Source organism: Microtus pennsylvanicus, chromosome 8 (assembly GCF_037038515.1).
Source record: "Microtus pennsylvanicus isolate mMicPen1 chromosome 8, mMicPen1.hap1, whole genome shotgun sequence".
NCBI lineage: Eukaryota > Metazoa > Chordata > Mammalia > Rodentia > Cricetidae > Microtus > Microtus pennsylvanicus.
This window is the reverse complement of record NC_134586.1, coordinates 40,107,291-40,133,599: the sequence shown is the minus strand read 5'-3', so window position 1 is coordinate 40,133,599 and position 26,309 is coordinate 40,107,291. Positions and strand designations below refer to the sequence as shown.

At 40.5% G+C, this 26,309-nt stretch overlaps 2 protein-coding genes across 6 annotated transcripts in view; one reads left to right on the top strand and one right to left on the bottom strand.

The window, feature by feature from the left end:
• The window catches only part of Cntn4 (contactin 4), a 998,986-nt gene extending 996,360 nt beyond the window's left edge, over positions 1–2,626 (top strand). For all 5 annotated transcript variants that reach the window (XM_075983304.1, XM_075983301.1, XM_075983302.1 and 2 more), the window contains one exon: positions 849–2,626. In XM_075983304.1, coding sequence (XP_075839419.1) covers positions 849–949 — 101 coding nt within the window. In that variant the 3' untranslated portion in view covers positions 950–2,626. The remainder of the gene's footprint in view (positions 1–848) is intronic.
• Positions 2,627–12,308: 9,682 nt separating this feature from the next.
• Il5ra (interleukin 5 receptor subunit alpha) overlaps positions 12,309–26,309 on the bottom strand; it is a 37,157-nt gene continuing 23,156 nt past the window's right edge. The window contains exons 11-13 of the mRNA XM_075981996.1: positions 19,351–19,444; positions 18,332–18,416; positions 12,309–14,691 (exon numbers count right to left, since the gene is read on the bottom strand). Coding sequence (XP_075838111.1) covers positions 14,605–14,691; positions 18,332–18,416; positions 19,351–19,444 — 266 coding nt within the window. The 3' untranslated portion in view covers positions 12,309–14,604. The remainder of the gene's footprint in view (positions 14,692–18,331; positions 18,417–19,350; positions 19,445–26,309) is intronic.

Genomic DNA, 26,309 nt, shown 5'->3' with positions numbered 1-26,309 from the left:
ACTCCCAATCCAGCCATTCACTTAGCTAGCAATCTTAGACAAGTTAGTTACCTCATCTCCTGGGATCCCAGTCTTTTCAACTGACAAATGAAACACTGACAATGTCTGGTCCGCAGAGGGGGCTGAAAAGCTGAGTGTCACATTGTCTGTGAAGCACAAAGGTGAGGATCAAAAGGGAGTATCAGTTTCGTGCTGTTCCCTCAGGGACGTATTGACCTGTATCAAACATATTGCTAGTAATATTGAAGTATGGATACCATCAGTTTATATAAAAAACATCGTAGAAGAGTCTTCAGACTATTCCCTAGCCTGCTCCCAGCCCACAGATAGATCATCATGAAATGATGTCAATGGATCATTGATAGGGAATCAGTTAGGCAGGGCTCAAAAAAAAGCTCAGTCAGTAAAATGCTTGCCTCACAAGATGGAGGATTTGAATATGAACTCTATCCTGTGTTTAAAAAGCAAGCTAGATATAGCCATAGACCCTTGTAATGCTAGCACCGGGGATGTAGAGATAGGAAGATCCATCTCTTAATGAGTTCCAGTCCATTTAGAGACCTGGCATTGAGAAAGCAAAGTGAATGGCATCCTTCTAAAAAGTTGACAGTGTTCCCTCACCTCCATATGCATACTTCTGTGTAGGCACACATACCAGATCATACAAGTGTTTTTGCATATATATACACTCATGATAAAAATAAAATAAACAGCTAGATGATGGGCGAACATACAGTATGGTTCTATAGAACCCAGCCAGTCATACTGTTTCAGTGAAGCCCTGTAGCATCTCTTTCCTTTGTATACAGGATGAGACCCTTTTAAATGAATTTGTTCTCTCTTTACAGATTCCTATGCAAGAGGATCTGGGGCTTCTACCTCCAATGCGTGTACACTGTCAGCCATCAGTACAATAATGATCTCTCTCACAGCGAGGTCTAGTTTATGACAAAAGTTATCTAAAGGACTTGCTATTTATAATATAAGCAACATTTAGCTAGTTGTTTTGAAGACACCCAGTACTAAGTAATATTGTTGTTGAAGTACATCTTATTACTGGAAAAAAAAATGTTCTTTGCTTCGTTAGGAATGGCGTTATACAGTACTTCCTCAAAGCAAATCTAGCTTTGTCTGAAGTTTCTTTGGAAACTCTGCAATGCACTGAAGACATCTGTAATACGATGTTACCAAAGCAGTTTACATATGTCCTTATATGCATATTTTTTATTATATATTTAGTGTTTTATAGAATTTTTTAAAGTTAACATAATGTAGATATTGGTTTTTTCCTCTGCTGTAAAATGCTCTGGGCAACACAACCACACAATTATGATTTGAGAAGATTTCCTTTAAGGACAGAGTTTGGCACTCATCTCAGTAAATGAATTACAAATTACTTGTACAGTTTTACAAGGATCTGGTGGCAAAACAGCTGGAGAGTGGGTCTGAAACTCAAGGCTACTGTATATAAATTACCCCTTGAATGGTTAATGTGTTGAATTGAGTCCCTTTGACAGATGTGATATGTTTTCCCACCCTGTTGTAAATTTTGTTGTTCAACACGAATTGAGATGGTTTCAGGAACTGCAACTCTCGAAAGCTAAACTTCCCAGCCCAAGAGGCACCTTGTGCAATCCTTACATCCCTGAACTTAGCATTGTCTGGTAAGGTTTTATTTGAGCATCGTCTTTGTAGTAGCATTATCTTAGACATTGAATTTGAAGTTGCATATCCTGTAGTAACATAGACAAAAAGTTACTATAATCAAACAAGTCTTTCATGGCATAAAAGGTAATTTTTCTCTTTAGACATATGTTTTGAATGTAAATTTTTTTATAAGTAAATCTGTCAATGAATTTATAATTTCAAATTTTCTTATAGATAACATGTGTAACTGTAATGATAGAACCCTTCTTTTGAATGACAATAACATGTAATTTGAAAAAATTTCCTATTTCTGCAAATAGCTGCTGCAAAGAATTTTACATATGAATCTATACACTATCAGTAGTACAGATGTATTGTATCTTGATGTCGCTCCTGTTTTGCAGTAGCTAGTCTGGTTGCTTTATACGCTTTACATAAGTCTTAAAATCATACAATGAAAGATGGCAATATCGACAAAACCTTATTCTTATGAGAAGAACTCTTTGTTACGATGGGGATGTTTTCTAAGCTGACAAGGGTGGAATACAGAAGGCAATGAGATTTTCTATAAAGCTTTTCACATTCAAACACACAGCCACCTTTTTCTTCTTTCTTGGAGAGTTCATGATTGCCTGTAATTTGTCACTTTGCTTACACATAACATAGATTTTCAACCTTTGAATTATATTCATCCAATAAAGTCATTGTGAGGATTCCATTGGTGTGAAAATTAGGATGGTAACAGGAAAATATTGTCAGTATTTCATCTGTTTGCATTTCTTAGATTGATATGCTTTACTTCTATGTTAAAACATGATTTAAAAGACACATGCAAAAAATCAACATAATAATAAAATGAATGAAAAAACCTGATACCCCCAGGTAGTACCCAACCCCAGTGTAAATGATATCTACCCGTGATCTAGCATATGTAATCTTTTTTAAAGGTATTGTTAATAAATATTCTGTCATTTGTAAAGATATCTGCCTTCTGGGAGCATTATTCCTGCCTGCCTGTCAGGGAATTTGTTAGCTTACCCTTGTGCTAGTCACAGCTTGGGACCATAGGGGCACTCAAAAGTATCTAGCTCTGACCCAAAGCTAGGTGACCCAATTCCAAAGGTGACTTGACAACCCTGAAAACAGCATTTCAAATCCTCCTTGGAAGCAAAGAGAATCAAAACCAAGTAAGTCTTGAAACTGAGACTAGAATATTTTTTCCTTGGCTAGCCAAGATTTTGTATATTTGATCTAAGAGTATCTGTTGTTTCCCTGCCCAAAATCTTAAAATCTCTATATAAAGTTAAGCACGTCAGGCCCTTCTTAGTCTAAATCCCTTACCCGTATACCCAGTCACACCAAGCCCTACTTGGTCCCTTAACACTGCTTGCTTTTGGTCTCACCTCTGTGCCTTTTGGTCTCATGGCTGTTCCTCCATGAAATGTTCCCCACACTCTCCCACCATGCCCTGGGGCACTTCCAACACTCCAGCTCATCTGTGAGACCTTCCCACATGCCTGTCCTTGTGGTGTCCTTCCTGTGAATTTGCTGCAGCCCTTCATTTGGTATTTCATAGGGTACTACTTTTGGAAATCTCTTGTACTGTTACCTTGCATTTGAACCTAACTCCTGTATTGTTACTGACTTTTCCTTGTATGTATGCCTTGACTTCCCAACTAGATTGTAAGCTCCTTGAGAGCAGGGACATTGGTCTTCTCTTCCATGTACTCTCCATAGTGCCTAGCACAGTGCCTTGCAATAAATACTCATTGATGAATTGATTGAAGGGCTCTTTGAAGTAGCATTTTGCATCAGTTGTCGGCCTGTGTGCTATATAGCAAACCAAGCAGGAAGGACTGTGTCACTATTTTGGTGATGCTCTGGAAAGTGCCAGCGGCTTCTAGTCTTATGCTTTGATAAACTCTTTTCATCTCTCAGCTTTATCATTGGACAGTAATGCCCTAAGTTAGCTGAAACCAACTGGACTGAAGAGTTTGGCAAGCGCCACCTTCACCAAAACTTGTCCGATTTGTTAGGTTTCCGTGGTATTGTGGGTAGGGGCCACTGTGTGAAAGCAACACAAACAAGTGTCCTACCTGAACCAAACAGAAAGGAACTAGTTAACATCTCACAGGGTCATCACAGGAGTCCAGGAAATACCAGAGGCCCAAACCATGATGAGTGGAAGCACCAGGCTATTCTCAGGAGTATAGAAACCTTGCCACGTCCTTTTGGTGTATGGTTTAAAGGATAAATCAATTGTGTTTCTGGGTTTGATGTCCTTCTGCTCAGTGTGCTCTTCACTTATTCAGGGAGTGTCTGATCAGTGTAGATCACACACGCTGCTCATCCTGCTCACACCAAGCCTTCACTCACAGGCACAGTGTACTAACTAACCCATGAGTGGAATGATGCCACTAGAAGATGAGAGAATAGGTACTGGGAGGCTCTAAACAGCAGGCTTTCTGTGTCTAGCCAACCAAGGGAAATGAGCCCCAGCCTTACAATCAGGTGGGGTCTGCCCCTCTTTCAGGGCTATTCCCAAGGGAAGAACACTATGAATATTTGATATTTTTTAATCTTCTCGTGTTCTTTTGAATGTCACTCACCTAAGATTTCACTATATGACAAAAAAAAAATATTCTGCCCTGACAGGTAATTGGATCCCATCAGGTTAACTGGTTTTTACTGCACTAACAAGCCCTCTGTACAAAGCAGTACCTTTCCATGGGGCTGAAAGAGTAGGCAATAAACTTTGATTCTCAGGTAAGAACTGAATTCTTTCAGCCAAAAACGTAGGCATTACTATGAGCTTTTATTTTAAAACAAAATGATTGTGGCTATTTTTACATTTAGTAGACTATTAAAATCCTGGTTAACCTTTCCCAAACTTTTTTACCTTCCCTGCCTTGCTACCAATATACTCAAGGAACATTGCCTATAAAAGCAGCCCATAATTAACTACATTAAATGTCATGGGATTATGGGATTTATGCAATATTAACTAGCAGGTGATTTTTTTTATTGTACTAGACTGTCACCCTACTGCCTTCATTTCACATCTGCCTTCAAGACTTGACTGTATTTTCCTGTTTTTAAAATGAGTACTGGGTTCTCACTGAGAATGCGGTCAACCATAGTGACTTACTTGAAATACGGCTCTTAAAATTAAGTATTTCTAGTCAAACTGGGGATATACAAACATAATTCTATCACACAATGCCTGCCCCTAGGGCCTCACAAGGGCAGCCTAAGCCAAAGGCTAATGATATGTCTGTGGATTCTCAAAGTCTGTTCTGACAAATGCCCTTCTTACTTTGGGCAATCTGTAGGATGTTCTAGATGCACAACTCTCCAAACATTAGTGATTATTTTATAAATTAACTGTAGAAGGAGCTGCCAACTGCTTTCCTGCCACACAGCTCCTGGTCACCTGGCTAGCTTATGCCCCGAAATAACAACGCACAAACTGTATTCTTTTAAACACTGCCTGGCCCATTATATCTAGCCTCTTCTAGGCTAATTCTCACATATTAATTTAGCCCATTTCTAATAATCTGTGTAGCACCGCTAGGTGCACTTACCAGAAAGATTCAGCATGTCTGACCTGGAGGCTTGCTTCATCACGTCTGCCTGGGAGAGGGGAGCATGGCATCTGAGCTCACTTTCTCTTCCTCCCAGCATGCTGTTCTGTTTACTCCACCCACCTATGTTCTAACCTATTTGGCCAAGCAGTTTCTTTATTAATTAACCAATGACCTTCCTCCATCATTGCCAGATGAAGGCGAAGGCGTAAGTCACAAACAATCCCACACCAGTTTGGAATTATGATTAATAGAATTGTTATTTATTTAAAGAGGAAAAAACTTACAGATCACCGTCCCAGACAACAGCCCTCTGCGCAATCAGGAAGGGAGTCTAGTCGCTGGAAGCGGAGCAGGAAGTAAGAGAGAGCGAGGGGGGAAGTGGCCACTTTTTTAAAGATAGAGACCACGTCCCAATGGGTTGGTATCTCAGCTGCTATTGTCTGGAGGAGCCAAAGGACCTCCCGCAACAATTAACTATTGCATTTGTCCAGGAGCATGTCAAAATCTGTAAGATCTAATCATCTTACTGCAATAAAAAGAATATAAACTAATACTAAATATCGATATCAATGTTTATAGAAAATAAGGTTGGCAGTAGGTTCCTCATTCAGATGCCCAATTTTTTCACAAAATCACCTTCAGTTTCTCCACAGTGTTCTGAACTGTCCTCCCCCATCGCTGCCCAGGGCACATGATCAGTACCTGTTTCTGACAGCCATCCCTCTGCAGCTGGGATTGAAATCACTTCATTTGTCAACAGAGGGGCATTATCTGCTGCTATTCCATGTGGCTTCCAAGCCTCTGTCACATTATGATCAGTCTGTGCAAGGCAGGCTGCCCGGTGTGTGAGCAGACCCCCTTTGACCCTTGTGCTAAATGGACCAAGCAGATTAAATGTCCAAATGCCACAATTCAAGTGTAAATGTGCAATACTCAGCAGAGTTCACAGTTCAAACAAAATTGGCCTCTGTTCTTTATCCTCATGGTTATGGTCAGATAGAGAGTAACAGAGCTATAATAAAACTGGTCACACAGACAAAAGCCTTTAAAAAAAAGTCAACCACATGATAGATCTGAATGTCTAGAAACTGTAAGGCTGAGGTATTTAATATGGATATGATTAAACATAACAGCCCTTGTGTCTGTCAACTAGATTTGCTTTATACATTCTTTCCACATTTAGGAATAACACAAATTGTGTGTGAATGTAAATATGCCTTGGGATTTTAGTGAAAAACTTCACATGATATTTAATACTTGTTGTTTGTTGTTTGAGTAGGTGTCTCTACTTAACCCTGGTTGTTTTGGTACTCACTACGTAGAACAGGTTGACCTTGGACTCACAGAGATCCATCTGTCTCTGCCTCTCAGGTGTTGGGATTAAATGCCTTTACCGCCACACCCAGCCAATACTTAATTGTTATGACTCTCAGTATGTTCTTCATGCTACGAGTTTCTACCATTTTCATTAATGAAATGGATGCACATAGGCCGACCAGGAGCTCATGGTGACATAGGCCATTAAAAAGTCAGGGTTAGAACTGAACTCTTGATTCAGTACATTTCACTCCCTAGTGGTTTAAACTCACTTTATGCAACTGTGACTAAAATGCCTCAGACAAATTGAAGGGAGGAAATATTTATTTTAGCTCATGAAGGAGGTGGAAATATGTGCTGCCTTCCTCATCATGGACAGGGAACAAAGAGGAGAGACTGGGTACCACATAGAACCTTTAGAGGCATACCCCTCCCCCCAGTGACCCACTCGGTTCAACTAAATTTGCCACCTCCAAAAATAGTGCCACCAGTTAGGAACCAGGCATTCAACACATGAGGCACACTGGGAAAGTCTTCATATTAAAATAATATACCTAGTCATAGGAATTTATTAAGAAAGACAATAAGCTATGCCAGAATCTAGACCCCCTAAGTTCAGTTAGAGGACAGTACAGGACACTGAGTCAAACAAGAGGGAGATACTGAGTTGAGAGGAAACAGTATCTGAGGTGAGGATTTGGAATGAGTTGTTCTGAACAAAGCCAGGTACAAAAGAACACCACTATTCAAAAAAGATAGAGAAAATGAGGTCCATGAAGTGGGGCAAGTTATATTCAGCAGAGGACTGTTCACTACTCTCTGCACACCAGGCAATAATGTAGGCACAGAAGGAATATGAGTGGAAAAGCCCAGGAACCTGAAAGAGTATGTTGTGACCAGAGGGATGTATGTGGTGTAAATAACAGTCAGCCATGCTAGTGGTGTGTAGTGGTCTCCCTGCAGATCATCCTGGTGATTTGCTGGGCTACTACTTATCATTCCATATTTTTGCACATGAGAAGTGAGGCTGAGAGGTTTAAAAATGTACCCTGTGCATCAGAGCCAAGACCAGGAATTCAGATGTTTCTGGCATAGGTCTAGGGCCCCTTCCAAACACTAGATTTCTATAGCCTTGTATAGAAGAAAGACACATAAATGACTGAGAGATGGACAGACAGGTGAGAGAGAAATGATAGACAGAAAGGAAGACAGGCAGACAAGTGATAGATTAGTGACCTAATAACAAGAAGGAAAGGTAATAAATAGACAATAAATAGGCGATAGATAGATGATAGATGGTATATAGATTATAGATTTATAGATAGATGATAGAAAGATAGATAGATAGATAGATAGATAGATAGATAGATAGATAGATAGATAGATGATATATTAGTAGCAACAGGAATATAAGATATTAAATAGTGAGCCTTTATGAGGTTATGTGTTGGTGTGTTAATGTTGAAATTGACCAGAGCTGGGATAAGTTCCCAAATACTCGAAATTCCTGCAGATTTTGTATGGTGAATTTTTTTAACTCCAAGAGGCCAAGCAGGGCTGCTTCTCCTTCTTCTATTGCAAATTGTGTTTTTCACTTGGATTTGTAATAAGAGCCCTTCACACTTAAGCTATCAGAGTAGTACTGATCAGGGCACAACGTAAAATCAAAGAGGTCTAGTCAAACTTGGATTTAGAAAAAACGAATGAAGACTAAGTGTGTTACATGCAATACTTATTTGAAATACAAATTTGATTGATGCCCTCGTGTATGTACTAAGTTTTGCAGGGAAGAAAATGCAACGACCTCCATGAAGTCACTAATTTTTATTACAAATTTCCAGGGGCTTTCCAATGTCTGAAATGAATGACTCTGTGGTGGAAGCCTGAGGCTTGCTATTTGGAATACTGTTTCATTGGCCTCTCTCTTCTATCCCTTGGATAATGCATGACTACTTGCTCGCATACATGCATGCAAGCATTGCATGTGTGAGTGCCCTGCATTGTGAGAGCCAGAATTGGTGTATAAGGTCCTCTTACAGTTGAAACCAAAACAAAATATTAAGACAAAAAGATCTTTCCAAAGCCAAATTATTTGCCAAGGAGGTAAGAAGAGAGTGGAGAAAATTCCAGAAATATTTTAAAGAGATATACAAATAATCTTCTTCCCAAGAATATGAGCCATACAGCTAGTTGGAGGGGGGGGGTGTTTATCAATCTTTAGAACAAAGTAACCGAAAACAAGTAACTATGGATTTTATTGAGTACAGCTGTTCTTATTTTGAGCAGTCAACAGGTAAGAGCCGGGTGTTGTGCTGGCACTGAAGAAATGGAGATAAAAGGACTGAGACTTCCCTCCTCATAGTGTAGTGGAGAAGACGAAAGAACGCACATATTTGAACTATGGCATAAAAATGTGGACATTGCTTACAGGAACAAAAATCCTGCATCTCTGTTTTCTTGTGAAACCAATTAGTAGCACAGGTAAGTTCAAGGGAACAATCAAGTTTTTTGTCAACATAACTCAGAATAAAATGGTTTTTATTGGATTAAACATTTTCTTAAATTGGTTGTCTTCCAAACACGCTGGAGAGGAACCACACCCGTGTGGTAACATATTTGGAGTCCATTAAGCTTTGTAAAAGAAAAATATTACACACACACCCCCGTGAAATCTAGCCCACTGGTCCATTTTCCAAAAGAAAATAAGAGGACACGGCCTTACCCATGTACACATTGTATTATGTCAGAAGTGAAGCAGCAACAGGTCATAGAGTACTGAAAGAGGGGATGAAGCAAGTTAGTTGCTGTTAAGCTACAGCTCTGTTTGGTGGCTTTGCTGCTTTCTTCACTCTCTCCTCCTCCTCCTCTTCCTCCTCTTTCTCCTCCTCCTGCCAGGTTAAAGTATTATTGCATTTTTATTGCTTGTTAGGGATCAATCTCTGCTTTTAATTTGAGAAAAGAAATGAACTTAAGAACACATTTTCAAGTTGAAAACTGAAAGCACATTAGAATTTCAACTTAACACACCCAGGCTACTCTGTGTTCCTAATACATGTGCTAATTACCAAATACAAAGCTGGAGGAAGTGCCCAGTGCACAGGAGCTCCTCACAGTGTGAGAACTTGGGTACTCTGAGTGCCCACATGCAGGGATGCCAGCAGCTGGCTGTCTTCAGATTAAGTGAGTGATGTCAACTGTGAATTCTTACTACCTTGTTTGATGGTTGTTTCATTTTTGGCATAATCACACAGTCTTCAATATATGAGTCTGCAGTAGAATTCTAAATATCTGTTGAATGTTTCTGTCTCCTTAGTCCTGCTCAGCTCAGCAACCACTCAGTTCCTACTGAGGGCCTGTGGGAATAGTGGCACATAAGGAGTTGTTTTGGGCCTCAGAGTGTTTACACAATAAATAAGAAACAAGCAGTTGAATGCTGTAAGAATTACACAGAAGGCATCTGGCAAACATACAGGGACATGCCAATCAGGCAAGAAATTAAAGTCTTCAATGTAGCAAAATGCTAAATCTTAGAAGATACAGCATTGACAAGAAGGGGGGGGGGGGAATCAGAAGGCTTTTTCCACTGTTGAAAACTTAAGCAGTCATGAGACGGGAAACACAGCTTGATGCTTACAGACCAGAATAGAGGTTGGATTTCACACAGGTTTTCTGGAGCACTACAGAGATGCCAGGTAACAGTGGACTACTTGATATACCGAACTTTGATTTAGTGAAGCATCCTTTAGGAGGTGGGAGGTCCTTGGACAGGGAACCCTCACTGCTCTTTGGGCTGATGAGGGAGGGTGACTTGATTGGGGGAGGGGGAGGGATATGGGAGGCGGTGGCAGGGAGGAGGCAGAAATCTTTAATAAATGAATAAATTAATAATAAAAAAAAGGTTTTTGGGCAGAGTGATACAGGAAGAAATGCCTTTAAGAGAAAGGAAATCCTGGAGGTCAGAAATTCAGTTCAGAGGCTCCTGCAAATGAGGTGAAGGATGGTGAGAGCTGTAGTGGGAACAGAAAGGGGGTAATGTTTGAGGGGGGAAATTAAAAATATACCTCTCTTGATAACATAGATTCAAATAAATCATTGCCATTTATGTTAACGGACTCCTATCTTGACCCACATTACGTTCACAGGGTAATGCTGAAGGAAGAAATTGACATTTAACTCAATATGAAATTCTAAACAAAGTGTTTTGAAAAAGTTTGCATCCTGGAACTCCATGTATGGGACATGAAAGCAAGAGTGGCTTCATAGCTTTTGTGACAAAAATCCTTTGGGTGACACTATGTCCCATTTCCATCGGCTCATCATCCTTCCCCAGCCATCAGAGGTTGTTTATAGTTCTTCGTTCTCACCAGCAGTCTGCTTTATCTTTAACAAATTAGCACCTACAGTTTTTGAATTCCACTAGCAGATGGTCCTGACACATACAAGTCTCACCTCGAAACCGTTTAGATTTTTAATCAAGATGCTCTTTGCCCAAGTGGCTTCTTCCCCAGCCAGCTTAAATAGTTTGAGGCCTGAGGCATATCAACGAGGCTCGGGTGGTTTGCCTGTTGCAGACAAGCTTCATTCCCCAGTCGCCTCAAACTCCCGTATATTGCTCACTGTGAATTACAAGTACCAAAGACAGAGGTTGCAATAAGCTCTTCATTGTAAAAGATATCTTGAAGAAGCATTTTTTGTTCATATGCTACGGCTGTGAAAGATCTAAGAGGAAGGTGGGTCTCTGTCCTATGCTAGGAGAATCAATACTCTGACCTCAGTTTCTATCAACTACAGAGTTTCTTCTAGCTACTCCCGTTATAGTCCTATTAGATACCTGTTCTTCTTTCTATGGCATTGTAGGTCTTGATAATCTTTCTTGAATGCAGCTCAATTTTAAATATATGGAAAGTGCTGTGCCAGGGCTAAGGGAACATTAGCTGGCTCACTAACCATATATAATTTTTTTAAAATGTTATGAGTGATTTTGCAATATATGTCTGTGTACCACATGCATGTTAGTGGCCACAGAAGTCATAAGAGGGGGTCAGATACCCTAAGACAGAAATTATAGATGGTTGTGAGTCACCATGTGAGTGCTGGAAATCAAACTCAGATCCTCTGGAAGAGCAGCCAGTGCTCTTAACCTCCGGGTCATCTCTCCAGCTCCAGAACCCTATGTAATTTTTAAGGGTTAGGTACTGCTCTAGACACTGTAAATAAAAGGATGCATCCTGCTTGCAGAATGTCAATGCCCCTGGAGCACATGATCAAACAGGGAGGCAGCTAAATTGTTGGGTACATCTTCCAAGACATAAGGCTCACAATGAGACTCCAGAGACATGATCTACAAGCTGTTTCTGAAGCCTCATAGAAGAGATAATATTGGATAAGAATTCCCAAAGAATGATTGTCACAATCCAAAAATCAAGGAGAGTAAGTCCACAATATGCTGACAAGGTCACAAGAACTACTTTGTGTTGCTTCTTATATACACACCAAGATAAGATGCTAGCACCAGCACAGGGATGGGGGACAGGAATCCTGTGAAACCCAGAAAATTATTGGCTATTAGGTTTAGGGAGGGCTCTCTCAAATGAGAACTGCACACACTCAAAATGAACAACTGGCCTTGTATGAGGGCAGTGCCCCAGCTCTTTTTTCTGGTCCAACCTTCTCGAGTAGAGGTAAGTTTCCAAAATGGTGTTTCTAGACTTCTTTTGCAAGACAAGAGACAGAGAATTCTTAGAGTTGGTTGTTTCCACCCATTATTCTTTAATTGGGCGGTTTTCAATTTGTGATGTTCATAACAATTTACCAAAGTGTGGTACGCAAATCAGCAGCATAAGACTTACTTGAGAATTGTTGGCCATGCAAATTCTTGACTCCCTTTATAGAGATTCTTTTAGCACCATTTTTCATAGATTCTTGGCCAGTTAGTTGGTCAAATACAAACTTTTCCAACGATAGTAATACTTCCATGGGCCTCAACTTCCTAGTCTGAGCCCTAAAGCCAACGTCAGCATTTCCTTTTTTTCTTTTTTGATTTATTTATCCATGTATTTTATGGCCTATGTCTTCATGCACACCAGAAGAAGGAATCTGATCCCATTACAGATGGTTGTGAGCTATCGTGCAGTTGCTCAGAATTAAACACGGACCTCTGGAAGAACAGCTAAGTGCTCTTAACCACTGAGCCATCTCTCTAGGGCCCCAACCTTAGCTTTTATGTGATAGCCTCCTCTGCGTTACTGCAGTCTGCCGAGTGTGATATTCAGCTCATTGCTGTGCCCTTTCCTGGCTATTGACCTTTCTCATCCCCATTTCCTGTATCTTTAATATGGAGGCCACAATGTAGACGACTGTGGCAGAGCACAGACTTGTGAAGACCAGAGAGACAGCGCAGAAAACCTGCTATAGTGTGCTCTGACCCTCGGAGAAGTCCAGTATTGGCAGATGTCCATGATTGTTCAGCCTGTTATACGCTAAATCAGAAAAACCATGTAACAGACAGTTGGTACTCCTTGGATACCTCACCCAGAGTATCTAAACTAACTAAACCAGCTCTATAAAGTATTAAAAAGTGTTCCATGGTGTTGATTTGAAGTGCCATCATCTCCTTTCATTGTCTCAAGCTCCTTGCCTCAGAACTATGTAAAATCAGTACCACTAGGGTCCTCTCTACTACTAACTATTCCTCCTCCCAGAGCATACTTGTGCTTGCTTCTACTTCAAGCCCACTGCCCATTGCAAAGGCTTATAAATACGGCCTCATATATGAAGACATTGAGAGAATACATTTCTATACCATTATGTGTACTTCTAGAAAACCCTAACTTAAGAGAATAAGGTTGAACAAAAACTAGTTGACCAATAAGTCGCCCTGAAGGCTCTTGCATCAAACATCTCTTTGGGAAGTACATTCTAGATCTAGCAATCACCTTCACAGCAGAATTATGTTCAATGTCTCTCTGTTTATTTCCATAGTACCAAGGAAAAACTTGAAAAATGTAATCCTTCAACAAACTCCTGTCTTCTCTCTTAATGGGGCATGATATTTTTAGTGTATGTGTGTATGTCTGTGTGTGTTCATGTGTGTACGGGTGCATATAGGCCAGAGGCCGGTGTCAGGGGTTCTCCTTAATAACTTTCCACATTAAATTTTTGAGACAGGATCTCTCACTGAGTGACCATCAGTTCCCATGGAGTCTCCCATCTTTGTGGCCAGAGTGACCAACAGGTCCCATGGAGCCTCTCATCTTTGTTTTGCCCACACTAGGATCAGAGGCTCGTGCTGCTTGCACTGTTCGGTTGCTGTTTCCTTGGGCTGGGTAACCAGTCTCAGGTCCTTATGCTTCTTCACCAAGTACTTGGCCAACTGAGCCATTCATCTCCTTAGACCCAGGCATGATGTCTTAGTGCACATTTTTAGTTACTTTGGCTGGGATGCTTCCTGAGACAGGCATATGGAACTGGACATAGTCTTTGTTTCCGGCTCCACATTGCTTCATCCCACACCCCAACACACAGACTCAGTTCTTGAAAGAAGTATTCTAGAACTTGAAAGGGAAAAGCACCATGAAATGATAGCTTCCACTTGCTGCGGGAAAGACAGCTCTGTATTTGGGTTCACTATGGATGGGTTCCACTGTTTCTTCCCATCACTATTGCTGAAAGTGCTACTGTTGGCAGCTCAAACCAAATTAACATGTGATATTAGCTTAAAAAGCTGTCTCCTGTGCAAAATATTCAAAGTAAGTCATGCAAATTGCAAAGACTGGCCTGTATAAGCAGGCCGGGTGATACTTTATATACTGTGGGAGGGAAAACGAGGTGCCCTGCTCAGATGTGTTCATTGTCCTGCTGTGAGCCAGGTGGTTTGATGAGATTTGTACACTTCAGGAGATGAGACATTGGGGACTCGTGTGTCTGGATTCGTTGCCTCGCAATCAAATTGTGTGCTGTGTGTTCATTTGAAATTCCTGGTTGCCAGGAAATATCAGTTCTTGCCTTTATCATGGAGTCCTATGTGAATTCTTTTCAGAATATCATGATGCCGTTAAAACATGGAGTTTTCCATGACTTCAAATCCAGCCTCTTCCACATAACTTACAACTTCAATTTTGGTTTCATTCCAAGCAGCTTTCTGCAAAACAAAATATTTTCCTTACTTGTCTTTCAGAGACCACCTCATTTCTTTGATTTTTTTAATTGGTTTGAAGTAACTTTTAAATAACAATCGTATATTTAGCAAATAAAAAAATAAGTGGGAAGAAGAAAAAAATATCCGACTTATCTCCCAAATATACCCGACTGCTTCTCAGTCCTTTCTAACACATGAAGTATTCTTTACATTCATGATAAAGTAACAGGGACACACAGCTTTAGCTTTACAATTCATTCCTATTATTGATATACTGCCAATGGGATATATCCCTGAAGGTGTAAATCACAAACAATCCCACACCAGTTTGGAATTATGATTAATAGAATGGTTATTTATTTAAAGGGGAAAAAACTTACAGATCACCGTCCCAGACAACAGCCCTCTGCGCAATCAGGAAGGGAGTCTAGTTGCTGGAAGTGGAGCAGGAAGCAAGAGAGAGAGGAGAGGGAAGTGGCCACTTTTTTAAAGGGAGAGAGACCACACCCCAATGATCTGGTATCTCAGCGGCTATTGGCTGAAGGAGCGGAAGGAGCTCCTGCAACATATCCCCTTAGCCCTTGCATAGGTCTATGATTTTTTTCTTTATAATATCATATAATATTTTAAGTATATTTTGTATTTTGGGGGTCATGATGTTGTTGGTTTGGGGGTTGAACCCAAAGCCTTGTACATATTAGGCAGGTATTCTCTTTGGGAGATACACCCCAGCTTGATGTGATCATTTAAAATATTTCCATTATATTCCACTCACCAATTGCAATAATATAAATTTGAGGCTAGAGGTAAATTCAATTGGTAGAGTGCTTGTTTAGCATTTAAAAAGCCCTCACTTGCTTCTTTAGCACTGAATAAATCCAGTATGGATGTCCATGTCTATAATCTCAGCACTTAGGAAGCAGAGGCAGGAGGATCATAAAGTTAAGATAATACTCAATTATATATCCAGTTTGAAGCCACCCTGCACTATATGAGACCCTGTTCAAAAAAGATAAAAAGATTCTAGCACATCTTTGGAGCATTTGTTTTTAATGTAATTTTAGTTTAACACATACAGACAGTAATAATTAGAAATTATGTTTAAGATACTTGTAAAAAATCATCCTATTTTCCCTCATTCAACAGTTTTTAACACTCATTTCATTTTAGATATGATGCTATGTATTAGACATAATCCTAGAAACACAGCAGACATGTTTCCTGAATATCATATTTTATATTATTTGTAGTGGGCATAATAGAGGGAGAAACCCTCTCTGGTTACCAGTGAAAAAAGTCAACTAGAAACTCATCTCTAATAAGTTTGAAAACTCAGAATGAAATCTAAAAAATAAAAACATTAAAAAAAAAAGAACCAAAATGTTGCCGGGCGGTGGTGGCGCACGCCTTTAATCCCAGCACTTGGGAGGCAGAGGCAGGCGGATCTCTGTGAGTTCAAGACCAGCCTGGTCTACAAGAGCTAGTTCCAGGACAGGCTCCAAAACCACAGAGAAACCCTGTCTCGAAAAACCAAAAAAAAAAAAAAAAAGAACCAAAATGTCAATTGTCTATTGGATGTTGTAAAACAGTCTCTATGCCGGTCTAAAGAAGCAAAAGCCCGCTTGGCAACAGCTCCAGGATGACTGCTGTCTTCCAAGCCCATGACTTTGAGCATTCGTACCAAGTACGGTGTTAAAAGTCACAGTGAGCCCCTAACGCCACTGTTTTGCTTCTGTGCGTTCAAACAAGAGATCTTGTTCTTATTATTCAGACTGTGCAGTGTAATTCAGACTCTGCAACCTCCTCCACGGCATTTGCCATGTGTGTATTTGAAGTAATTTTAGGAGGATTTATAGTGTGGTGCCGATGTGTAGAGTCTAAGCAAATACTGCACCATTGTCCATCAGGGCTTGATTAGCACAGCTTTTGACACCCACAATGGGTCTTGACACAAATCCTTACCCTCACCAGGAAGGATCAACTGTCAAAGTAGAGAGCTTCATTTTCCACTCTTCAGGTGCTCTCCAGGGACCATAGTGCCAATAGTACTAATGGGCCTTCTTTTTCTTTTATCAAATTCCCCATGGGTGGAATGGGTGGCTGGAGCACACTGCTGTGTGTCACCCAGCTGTGGACAGCTCTCCACTTGCTCACATGCAATCTTTGGTTAAAATCTTAGGCCATAATACTACGTATAATACTACATACAACACAATATAATATTACATTTTACTTCAGTCCTTAATTCTCTGTGCCTCCCTCTTTCCCACAATCTTTCATATAAAACTCTGTAATGGGTGCACAGAGAAATTTATCCTGAAAAGCCAAGCGGCGTTGGCATTAATCCTTTGCATATTCTGAAACCAGCCTGTCTACCCTAAGTCGTTATTCTACACATGACTTGATTTTAATTAATAACAAACCAGAAGCTCAGAAAGTAAGCTCTTAAGCCAGTTTCACTCACCAACCTCAGAATATTAACAGAACCCTCCCAGGCTCTATAGGGAAATTAGATACCAACCTTCAAATGCTCCATTAAGAGAACAGGACAAATGACTGTAGTGTTATGTTTAACCTCAGTGTGTTTTCCTCTGCTACAGCAAAGAGGAATGAAACGTGCACACTCAGATGAACAGAAGTAGATCCACACAGGGCCTGCTCCCTTCCAAGGAGCAATAGGTAAGCCAGCATGGGTGTGCTGTTCTCTCAATGCAGAATTCGAGGAAGAAGTACAGTGCACCATGTCTTTCTGGCCAGCCTCGGTTTTTACTTCAGTAGTTTAGTAGTTTTCCACCAAACTCAAACTGTAAAAGACTCTAAAATTTTGGGAGGGAGGGGTTACTGAAATAACTATCCTGATGAATTTTTCATCAGTCTGTCTTTTCCTGTAACTGGACACGAGATGATTCATCCGCATCTGTTGAAAAAGCTTCTAAGTCTGTTAAGAGAATTCCTTGATCTAAATCAGAGGTCAGTAAATGAAGCCTAATCTGGCTTGTTATCTTTCATACATAAAGTTTTATTATAACATAGCAATGAAAATTCTTTAGTACATTTTATGTGGATACACCCTTTATTAAAAAAACAATTCTACCTTAAATGTATATTATGTCTTTATAGGAAGTGTTTGCTGCCCTTTATTTCAATAGCCACTTGACTGAAAGATAAGGTCAACAAAGTGCAATAACTATACGCAGAAAATCTTGAAATGTTGCTGAAAGTAACTAAAAAGACCTCAATATATGGAGATGCTGATAGTAGTATTACGATGTCACTTTCTTCCCAGATTAGCCATAAAAGCTCAAATTTACCATAGACTCCCAGATTCTTGTCTTTAATCCCAGCATTTAGAAGGCAATCAAGTGGATCTGTGAGTTTAAGACCAGCTTGGTCTACACAGCAAATTTTAGTCAAGCCAGAGCTACATAGAGCCCTTATCATTGACTATAAACCTTTCTCTAAATGTAGAGGCAATAATAACATCTAAAACTAATTACAGAGAGAGAGGTGGAAGGAAGGGAGAGGGAGAGAGAGAGAGAGAGATACATATAGTTATTGATTGGTGTATCTATATATACAGCGAGAGCTTGACACTCACCGCAGGGCACTTAGAATATCACCTCTATGTGTCTTTAAACATTACCTCATAGTCAGTCACCACAAGGAGATCTTTAATGTTGCTCTTAGGGGCTGGAACTGGTGGAAATAGCTTGATCCATATGTGACACCTGAAAATAGGAAGGAATTGGGTGAATATAAATAGTCCTCTTGTCTAGATTTCTACTCAAACATTGACTAAATCAGTTCCATGTGTAACCATGTTATAAGTTGGGATTCTCTGTTGGTTAAGATTTCTAAACATCTCATCATCATTGAAATCCTTGGAATGCTGCCAGGCTTTTGAGCTTCCTGGAGACAGGGAAGAGGAAACCCTAACAGTTTCACATCGGGCTCATTGCTAGGTCTGACTTCTGAAGATGGGTCAGCGGCATCCTTTGCTTGACTTCTCATTCACTCCTCATTCTAGCTTTCCTCCTTCAACAATGACAAATTCACAGTTTCTTCTCATCTTTCCTTTCCCTATGAACTGCTGCCTATCACCCACGGGCATCTAAATATAACATGTTAATGAGTAATATCCTTTAATAGGGAAGTTTTTTCCGAAGTTGTTAGGCTAAAACAGAACTTTGCCTTAGTGATTGAGAGAGAAGGGGGTGCAGTCATTTGCAGGCTGCACAGTGGGATTTGAGATCTGTGCAGCCTTTAGAGAATCTGCATTTGACATAAGGACAGCCACTCTGGATCAGGTACCTGAAAGCCAGGCAGAGGTCAACCCTTGACTACTGAGACCCATATGTGAAGGCAGTGTGGTGACTTCAGACTTGGGTGGACTGCTGCCTTTTTATAGGAGATGGCAAAAAACAAGCAAGTACAAAAGGGGAAACTGTGAAAGTAAAGAATACAGTGGCAAAAATCTTGGTAGAAATTAAGATAATGTTAGTAAATTTGAGGAGTGTGTCCTAGCTGAGGACCATGCTGTGTCCTGTCTGTATGTCACGTTTTATTTCAGCCTGAAGCAGCATGCTGTAAACTCCATCTGATAATGAGCCCTGTGTAAGGGCTGCACTGGAAAGTCAGCTCTTGAAAGTAAGGAATACCTACACTCTGCAGATGAGTGAGAGAATTAACAAGACAAAGCAGGCAGTTGCTGGAAACACAATGAGATGCCATTCTGCCAAGAACTTCTTCTCCTTTCCTGGTGAGAGGGGGAGAGAGAGAGTGAAAGCAAAGTCAGAACAGGGGGAAAATAATCAACATGATAAGGATGAGTCATCAGAGGGCTTGGTTTATGTTGAAGGTGCTGGGTGGTGGTAGACTAGGACAAGTGATTGAACACCGAGACTTAGGTGTCTCTTCTGCTGAAGAAGCTAATACCTATCCCACAAGGTTGTTATAAACAGGAAAGGAAACCACGGTAGTGGGGCCTGCCCAGTTCCCACAATTGTTAAGTCCCAAAGAAATCACACAGAGGTCTACATTAGTTATAAAATGATTGAGAAGCTCAGGCTTCTTATTAACTCTTATAACTTATATTAGCTCATTATTCTTATCTGTGATTGCCATGGCCCAGTACCTTTTTCAGTGAGGCAGTCACATCTTGCTTCTGTGGCAAGCTCACAATTGTGGAGGAATGGGCTTTCCTCTTCCCAGAATTCTCCTGTTCTCATTGACCCACCTCTACTTACTGCCTGGTTGTCCCGCCTATATTTCCTGCCTTGCTTCAGGCCAATCAGTGTTTATTTAAAATATAATTGACAGTATACAGACCATGGTCCCACACCAGGGGTCTTTTAATTATTATTTATTTCAGCAGGAGTAATTCAACCAATCAACCAGTCCACTTCTACCCTGTACTGCCTGGATACTAGAGCTTAGAGCATCAGGTGAGTAGTAGGGTCTTAGGTAGCAAAGCTACAAAAGCATAAGGCTACTAAATAACTTAATTACACTGCAGTGAAACTTTGTTTTTACCCACTTGGGAATGAGACTTTTAAAGAAAGTATGAGAAAATTTTACAGTTATCAGTGCAGGTGTTAGAGTCTACAATGAGCACTTTACAGCTGTAATTATCCTCAGAGCGCCTTTAACCCTCATCCCCTTTTCCACACATCAGGAAGTAAAACGTTGTCATTGTCAGCACAGGAAGTTTTCCGCACACTATCCTGTCCTCTAATTTGTTCCTATTCTGTATTCAAGGGATTCTTCTATGGACTTTAAAGACTACATCCAGACTGTGGGAAGGAGGGGTGTTCGGTGTTGTGTGTCTGTTGGATGTCAGTAAGGCACTTCTGAAAAACCAAAGGTCCCTGACTAAATGACGTTGGGAAAAGTAGTGTCCTTGTTAATTTTCCTTACTCGCTTTCAGAAAACAAAAGCAAATTCTGGGTTATATTCAGTTCTCTTTCCTGGGAAAGAGATGACTCATTCATTCATTCATACATACATACATACGTTCATACATTTAGCAAGTGTCTGTTAGGCTCTTGTCAGGTACACAAGTTACTGGGACACAGGGGTTAAGAGAGTACATTTGGTACCTCCCATCCTGCAGCTGGGAGTCCATCAGGGGAGATCTGCAGAAAGCAAATAATGACTCAGGCCATGATTTGATGATAGCTGTACTATGTAAGCATTGTAGTAAGGTTCAAACAATGCTACATGTGGAAAAAAGGTTCCAAACCTCAGTTTGTTATAATTTCTTCTACAAAACAATAAATGCATATAAACGACAATTTTGAGCACTTGTGACTATCTAGGTTTTCAAAAAACAACAACAACAACAACAACAAAAGCCACCTCAAGTCATTCAAAACCCACACACTGTGAAGTATCACAGGAGAGAGCTGTCTGGACTTGATGCAAGTAGTTCTTGTTTCTCCACATCTCTTTCCTAGTACCTTCTTGGCATTCTTGGTCAGGTTTCTTCTCTACCTTCCCAATGCCTTCATCTCTTCTTTTCTGCTTTCAAATATTCAGGGTCCTTCATCTTGACTAAGCTATAACACTGTTCACTCATCTTCCACAGCTCTCATCATAGACTTTCTCCTCTCCCTGCCCAGGCTAGGTTCTTGAATAAAGATTCAATCTGCTGTACTGTCATGCCTCAGGAACCATTTTTGCAGTCCCTGGTAATGTCTTCCTAGAGCAACCCAAAAGACCCCTTGTTTCCTCTCCTGACTTGATGTCTTCTGATCTCGCCCCTAAATTTATTCTTTTATTTTAACATAATCTTTGTGGAAGTGTCTCATGTACCCCTAGACTGACCTCAAATTCAATATGCAGTGGAGGATGGACTTGAAGCTCTGGTCTTCCTGCCTCCACTTTTTTTCCTATGAAGTGCTCTACCACACCTAGTTTATGTCATACTAGGGATCAAATCCATTGCTTTATGCATGCTAAGCAAATGTTCTACCAAGTGAGGCACATCCCCAGTCCAACCTTTAAAAAAGTTTCTTAGCATATGTTAATTGCTCAGGATCTCAGGATTCATTATGACATTTTATATATGCATAATATACTATCATATCTGCCCCATTGCCATCTCATTTTGAATTCAACCTGACCACAACTGAGCTAAGGGAAGCCACAGCTCTTTCCTGAGATGGCCCCATTCTTCTATGACAATTCTTGCTTTTAAAATTGTAGCTGGGCCCCAATTTTCAGTGCATCCCTTGACTGTTTCTGATCAGTATGCTCTTTGAGCATTAAAAAGTAGGTTTGTCAGGCCTATCTATTTTAATTCTATGAAATACAGTGTTTTCTTTTGTCCTGCCCTTGCCCTGACTTGTAGGCATAGGAGTAGATTATACAATCCCCATAGTACAATCTCACAAACTCATTGAGCCTTTTGCAAACCTGAGAATAGTCACAACCAAATTTGTGTTCATTGTTTCATCAAACCTGTTCTCATCCAGGCATGGTGCTGCTTGGCCATATTCTCAGAATTTTAATTGCCAAGGTAGAAGGATGACACTCCTTCCCCATGGGAAGTAGGGAGAGATTGCCTCAAAACAAACAAAAGAAATTAAAACAAACAAAAATTACTTCTTTCACCAGCTTCTCCATTTCAGTCTCTGCCCTTCCAAGACCCAGACCCGAATCCTTGGAGTTACATTGATTGTTTCCAATTTTAATAGCCCCTGTGTCTTCTTCACCCCCCTTAGTATATGAGCTCTATGTACAATCATACATGTAAGGCTCCATGCTTCTGATTCCTTCATCTATTCTTGCTTAGTCTGGAGATAAGGGTTCCAGACCCAGCTTTTGGTAAAAGTGGACATCTTGGGGCTTGGTAGTCTCACCTCAAACCAAGTTAAAACACAGGCTCCTTCCCATCCCTCTCCCACAGATATGTTTTTTTTCTGGTAGTACTTATTCTACCCAGGGCACCATCACGTCATTACTCAGTCTTTAAACAAGATTAATTCTACAGAAGCAGGATCATTAACTGCTAATAGTTTGAAAGTTATAAAGTATAAAAATAGAAAAGTCACTCATAAGGATTAACTAAGAACTTACTCTCTACAAATATTTTATATGTCCTTTTAAAAACATGGACACAATGTACACCTTTAATTTATTTCCAGAAGCCACTGTGTGCATGGAAAAACTGAAGTAGGGAAAGGGAGAGAAGTCTCCTGAAGACACACAGCTCTCAGCTAGGGAAACTGGAAACAAAGCCCAGGATTGGTTAATGTCTGAATCCCTAAATGTAATGTAGGGTTCCCAGTGCATTCTTCTCCATCTGTAAAACCGTGGTTGTGCTATATGTGCTGGGGCTTTACTTAGTGTATTCTAGGTGTCTCTTTGCTCAGAATATTCTAGCTGTCTCTTTGCTTAGGGTATTCTAGGTGTCTCTTCGCTTAGTGTATTCTAGGTGTCTCTTTGCTTAGTGTATTCTAGGTGTCTCTTTGCTTAGTGTATTCTAGTTGTCTCTTTGCTCAGGGTATTCTAGGTGTCTCTTTGCTCAGGGTATTCTAGGTGTCTCTTTGCTTAGTGTATTCTAGGTGTCTCTTTGCTTAGTGTTTCTAAGTGTCTCTTTGCTTAGTGTTCACTATGTATTTCTTCAGTTACTATATTCTAGGTGTGTATTTGTCATTAAGGAGCACCACCACCACGCCCCAGCACCACTGCCTTTGTTGCTGGATTTACTTCACTATAGTAAAAGTTGTTTTGCATCAGATTATATATTTACAAGCCTCCTCTCTAACTGATGTTGGCTGCTCTGCAAACTCCCAGTGTCCTTGACCTTCCCTAGTTATCAGTTGGACTGAATCAATTTATTAAAATCCTAAGCTAGGGCTGGAGAGATGGTTGAGCGATTAAGGGCTTATACTGCTTTTGCAGAGAAATTTGCTTCCCAAAACCCACATTAGGTTATATAGAGCCATCTAGCTTTGTAGAACCATTCGTGGCTCTGGCTCCAAGTGATCTGATACCTTCTGGCCACTGAAGACACCACACATATGTACATAAACAAACACTCAGACATACCCACATACGTATACATTAAAAGAAATCTTTAAAATCCTAAGTCTGTCTTTGTGTTTTTGTATCTGTTAAAAGCAGACATTAGCACAACCTGGAATAGTGAAACATATCTGTCACTCCAAGATTTGTGGGGCAGAGGCAGGAGGATAATCATAAGTCAGAGGCCAGCCTGGTCTACATTGTTAAATTCCAGGCCACTTGGGCTGCATAACGTGACACTATTTGCTGTCATTTGTTTTTCTTTTCTTTCTCTTTTAAGAAAAAGGCATGGATAGTCACTAACCGTATTGTCTAAGTATGATACAAAGACAAACAGCAAAACGTTGAGTCTGTGAAAAGAACAAAATGTGTTGTAAATATTATCATGGTCACACAATAATTTGTGGCTCAAATTGTACAATACCCACTGGCCTGATATGCCAAGTCCTGATAACAGTACCGTTTGCCTTCTGACCATGATTACAAAAATCTTTTCAGTTATCCCACTGGTTCATTCACCTTACTTCTGACTTAGATAAGTGTAGGTTATTAGTTCACCTTACTTCTGACTTAGATAAGTGTAGGTTATCAGTGAATAAGCAAAATCATGGAGGCAACTGATTTTATTTCATCCAACTTAAAAAGAAAGTTCTCATTATGTGGAAATTCCTGGATAGGAAGCAGAGCCGTGGGCAGTTCACCGTGTGAAGAGTAGAACTCATGCTCAAGACCATAAGGATTGTGAGCTTGACCTTAAAGGAAGTATGCTGGCAGGAGAATCCAGTGCAAGAAAACTGTTCACTTACTGTTGAGTAAAAGTGACTCGTCAATTACCAGCAGTTCAGTTATGTAAATTTTATTTCTGCTGCTTTTCAACATTTCTGCCTTTTTTGATGGGCAATTGTAGGTACCAGCGTACATGTGTGTAGATCACGGGACAACTTGTACGTTGGTACCTTTCACCATGTCTGTATCAGAGATTGAACCTGGTCATCAGGCTTGGCGGCAGGTCCCATTATGTACTGAGCTACCTCACCAGTTGTTTTATCAATGAAAAGGAGAGAGAGAGAGAGAGAGAGAGAGAGAGAGAGAGAGAGAGAGAGAGACAGAGAGAAAGAGAAAGAGAGAACAATGATTATAAAAAGATGAATCCACGCAAGGACCTTCTCTTGTCTGGTTGAAGGAACAACAGAAGATCAGGTCCCACCGATTCCAATACTCTAAAAGCTGAGATGTTTTCGGATGTCCTGGAACACAGGACCTCAGAGCTTTCCTTTCCTTATCCCACAGGCACGGCTCTAGGCTTGATCTTCTGGCTGGGGCGTAAATAGGGTAGGGATAGAAAGTAAAAAGAGAAAGTTCTAGGTGATGTGATTCACCTGTCTGACTTAAGGGACATTTCTTACGTGCTATTCATCTTGAGTCACAGATGTTTCTTAAGAAAGTGCTGGGCACTCTCTTGCTCGGTTATACAGAGATGAGTTTTTGAGAGGGGAAGTTGTATAGCCTGTCCTGTGGAAAAGCCCACCAGTCTATCCACCTCATTTCTGAGTGCTGTGGAATAACCCTCTTGCACACTCAATTTGTCAGTTGAATTGATTTAATAAAATGCTGATTGGCCAGTAGCTAGGCAGGAAGTATAGGTAGGGTGATCAAACTGAGGATGATGAGGAGAAAGGCAGAGTCAGGAGATGTCAGCTAGCTGTCAAGCAAACAGGACATGTGAGAAAATAAGGGAGCAAGCCATGAGCCACATGCCAAAGTATAAATAGAAATATGGGTCAATGTAAATATAAAAGGTAGCTAGTAATAGGCCCGAACCATTGGCCAAATATTTATAAGTAATAGTAAGCCTCTGGTTGGTAATTTGGGATGGAGCGGTCTAGAGAGAAACATTCCATTACATCTGGGTCCTCTTCAGACCTTATCAACTCCGCATATTTAGAAAATTTGGTCATATGGTTCTGTTGACTTTGGTTCCCATTATTTCTAACATCTCAGCCAGTTGTCCTTAAAACAAGGAACCTCATGGAAACTCTGTGGAAAGTGTACAGTAGGTAGGATGGGATGGTGACAACAGAGGCTAGGGAATCTCTAGGTGATGACAGGCTAGCTTCCTTTAGCTGCCTCTGACTGCCTTGGAAACTCCATCAAATGACTCACATCTTGGTGCTGCGGTCTCTCTGGCTCGAGAATTCTGTGATCTATTAGTTGAGACTGATGGCTCTGTGGAGGTGAATTTGATTCCTAGGCCTATTCTGCCTTAGTCCATACAAGTTTGTACCTTGATGGCCTCAGTATTGATTTTGAATCTGACTCTGACTCAACAATAGGTTTCAAGCAAAAGCACTAATTAGTAAATTGACGGAGCTTTTCACATAAAGCAGCCCTGCTGTGTCTTTAAACCAGCAGGTGGCGGGAAAAGTTTAAATGGCATCAACAGGGTTGGGTAATTAAGATGGTGTCAATATGTTAGTCTATGATACAGGCTTTAACTAGCTTCCCGTGGCGGTCCTCTTTTTGGAGCGTGAAGCACTGCTGTCACTCAGGAAAGGTTCCCAATTCAAGCAAAAGTCAAAAGTCACCTCCTG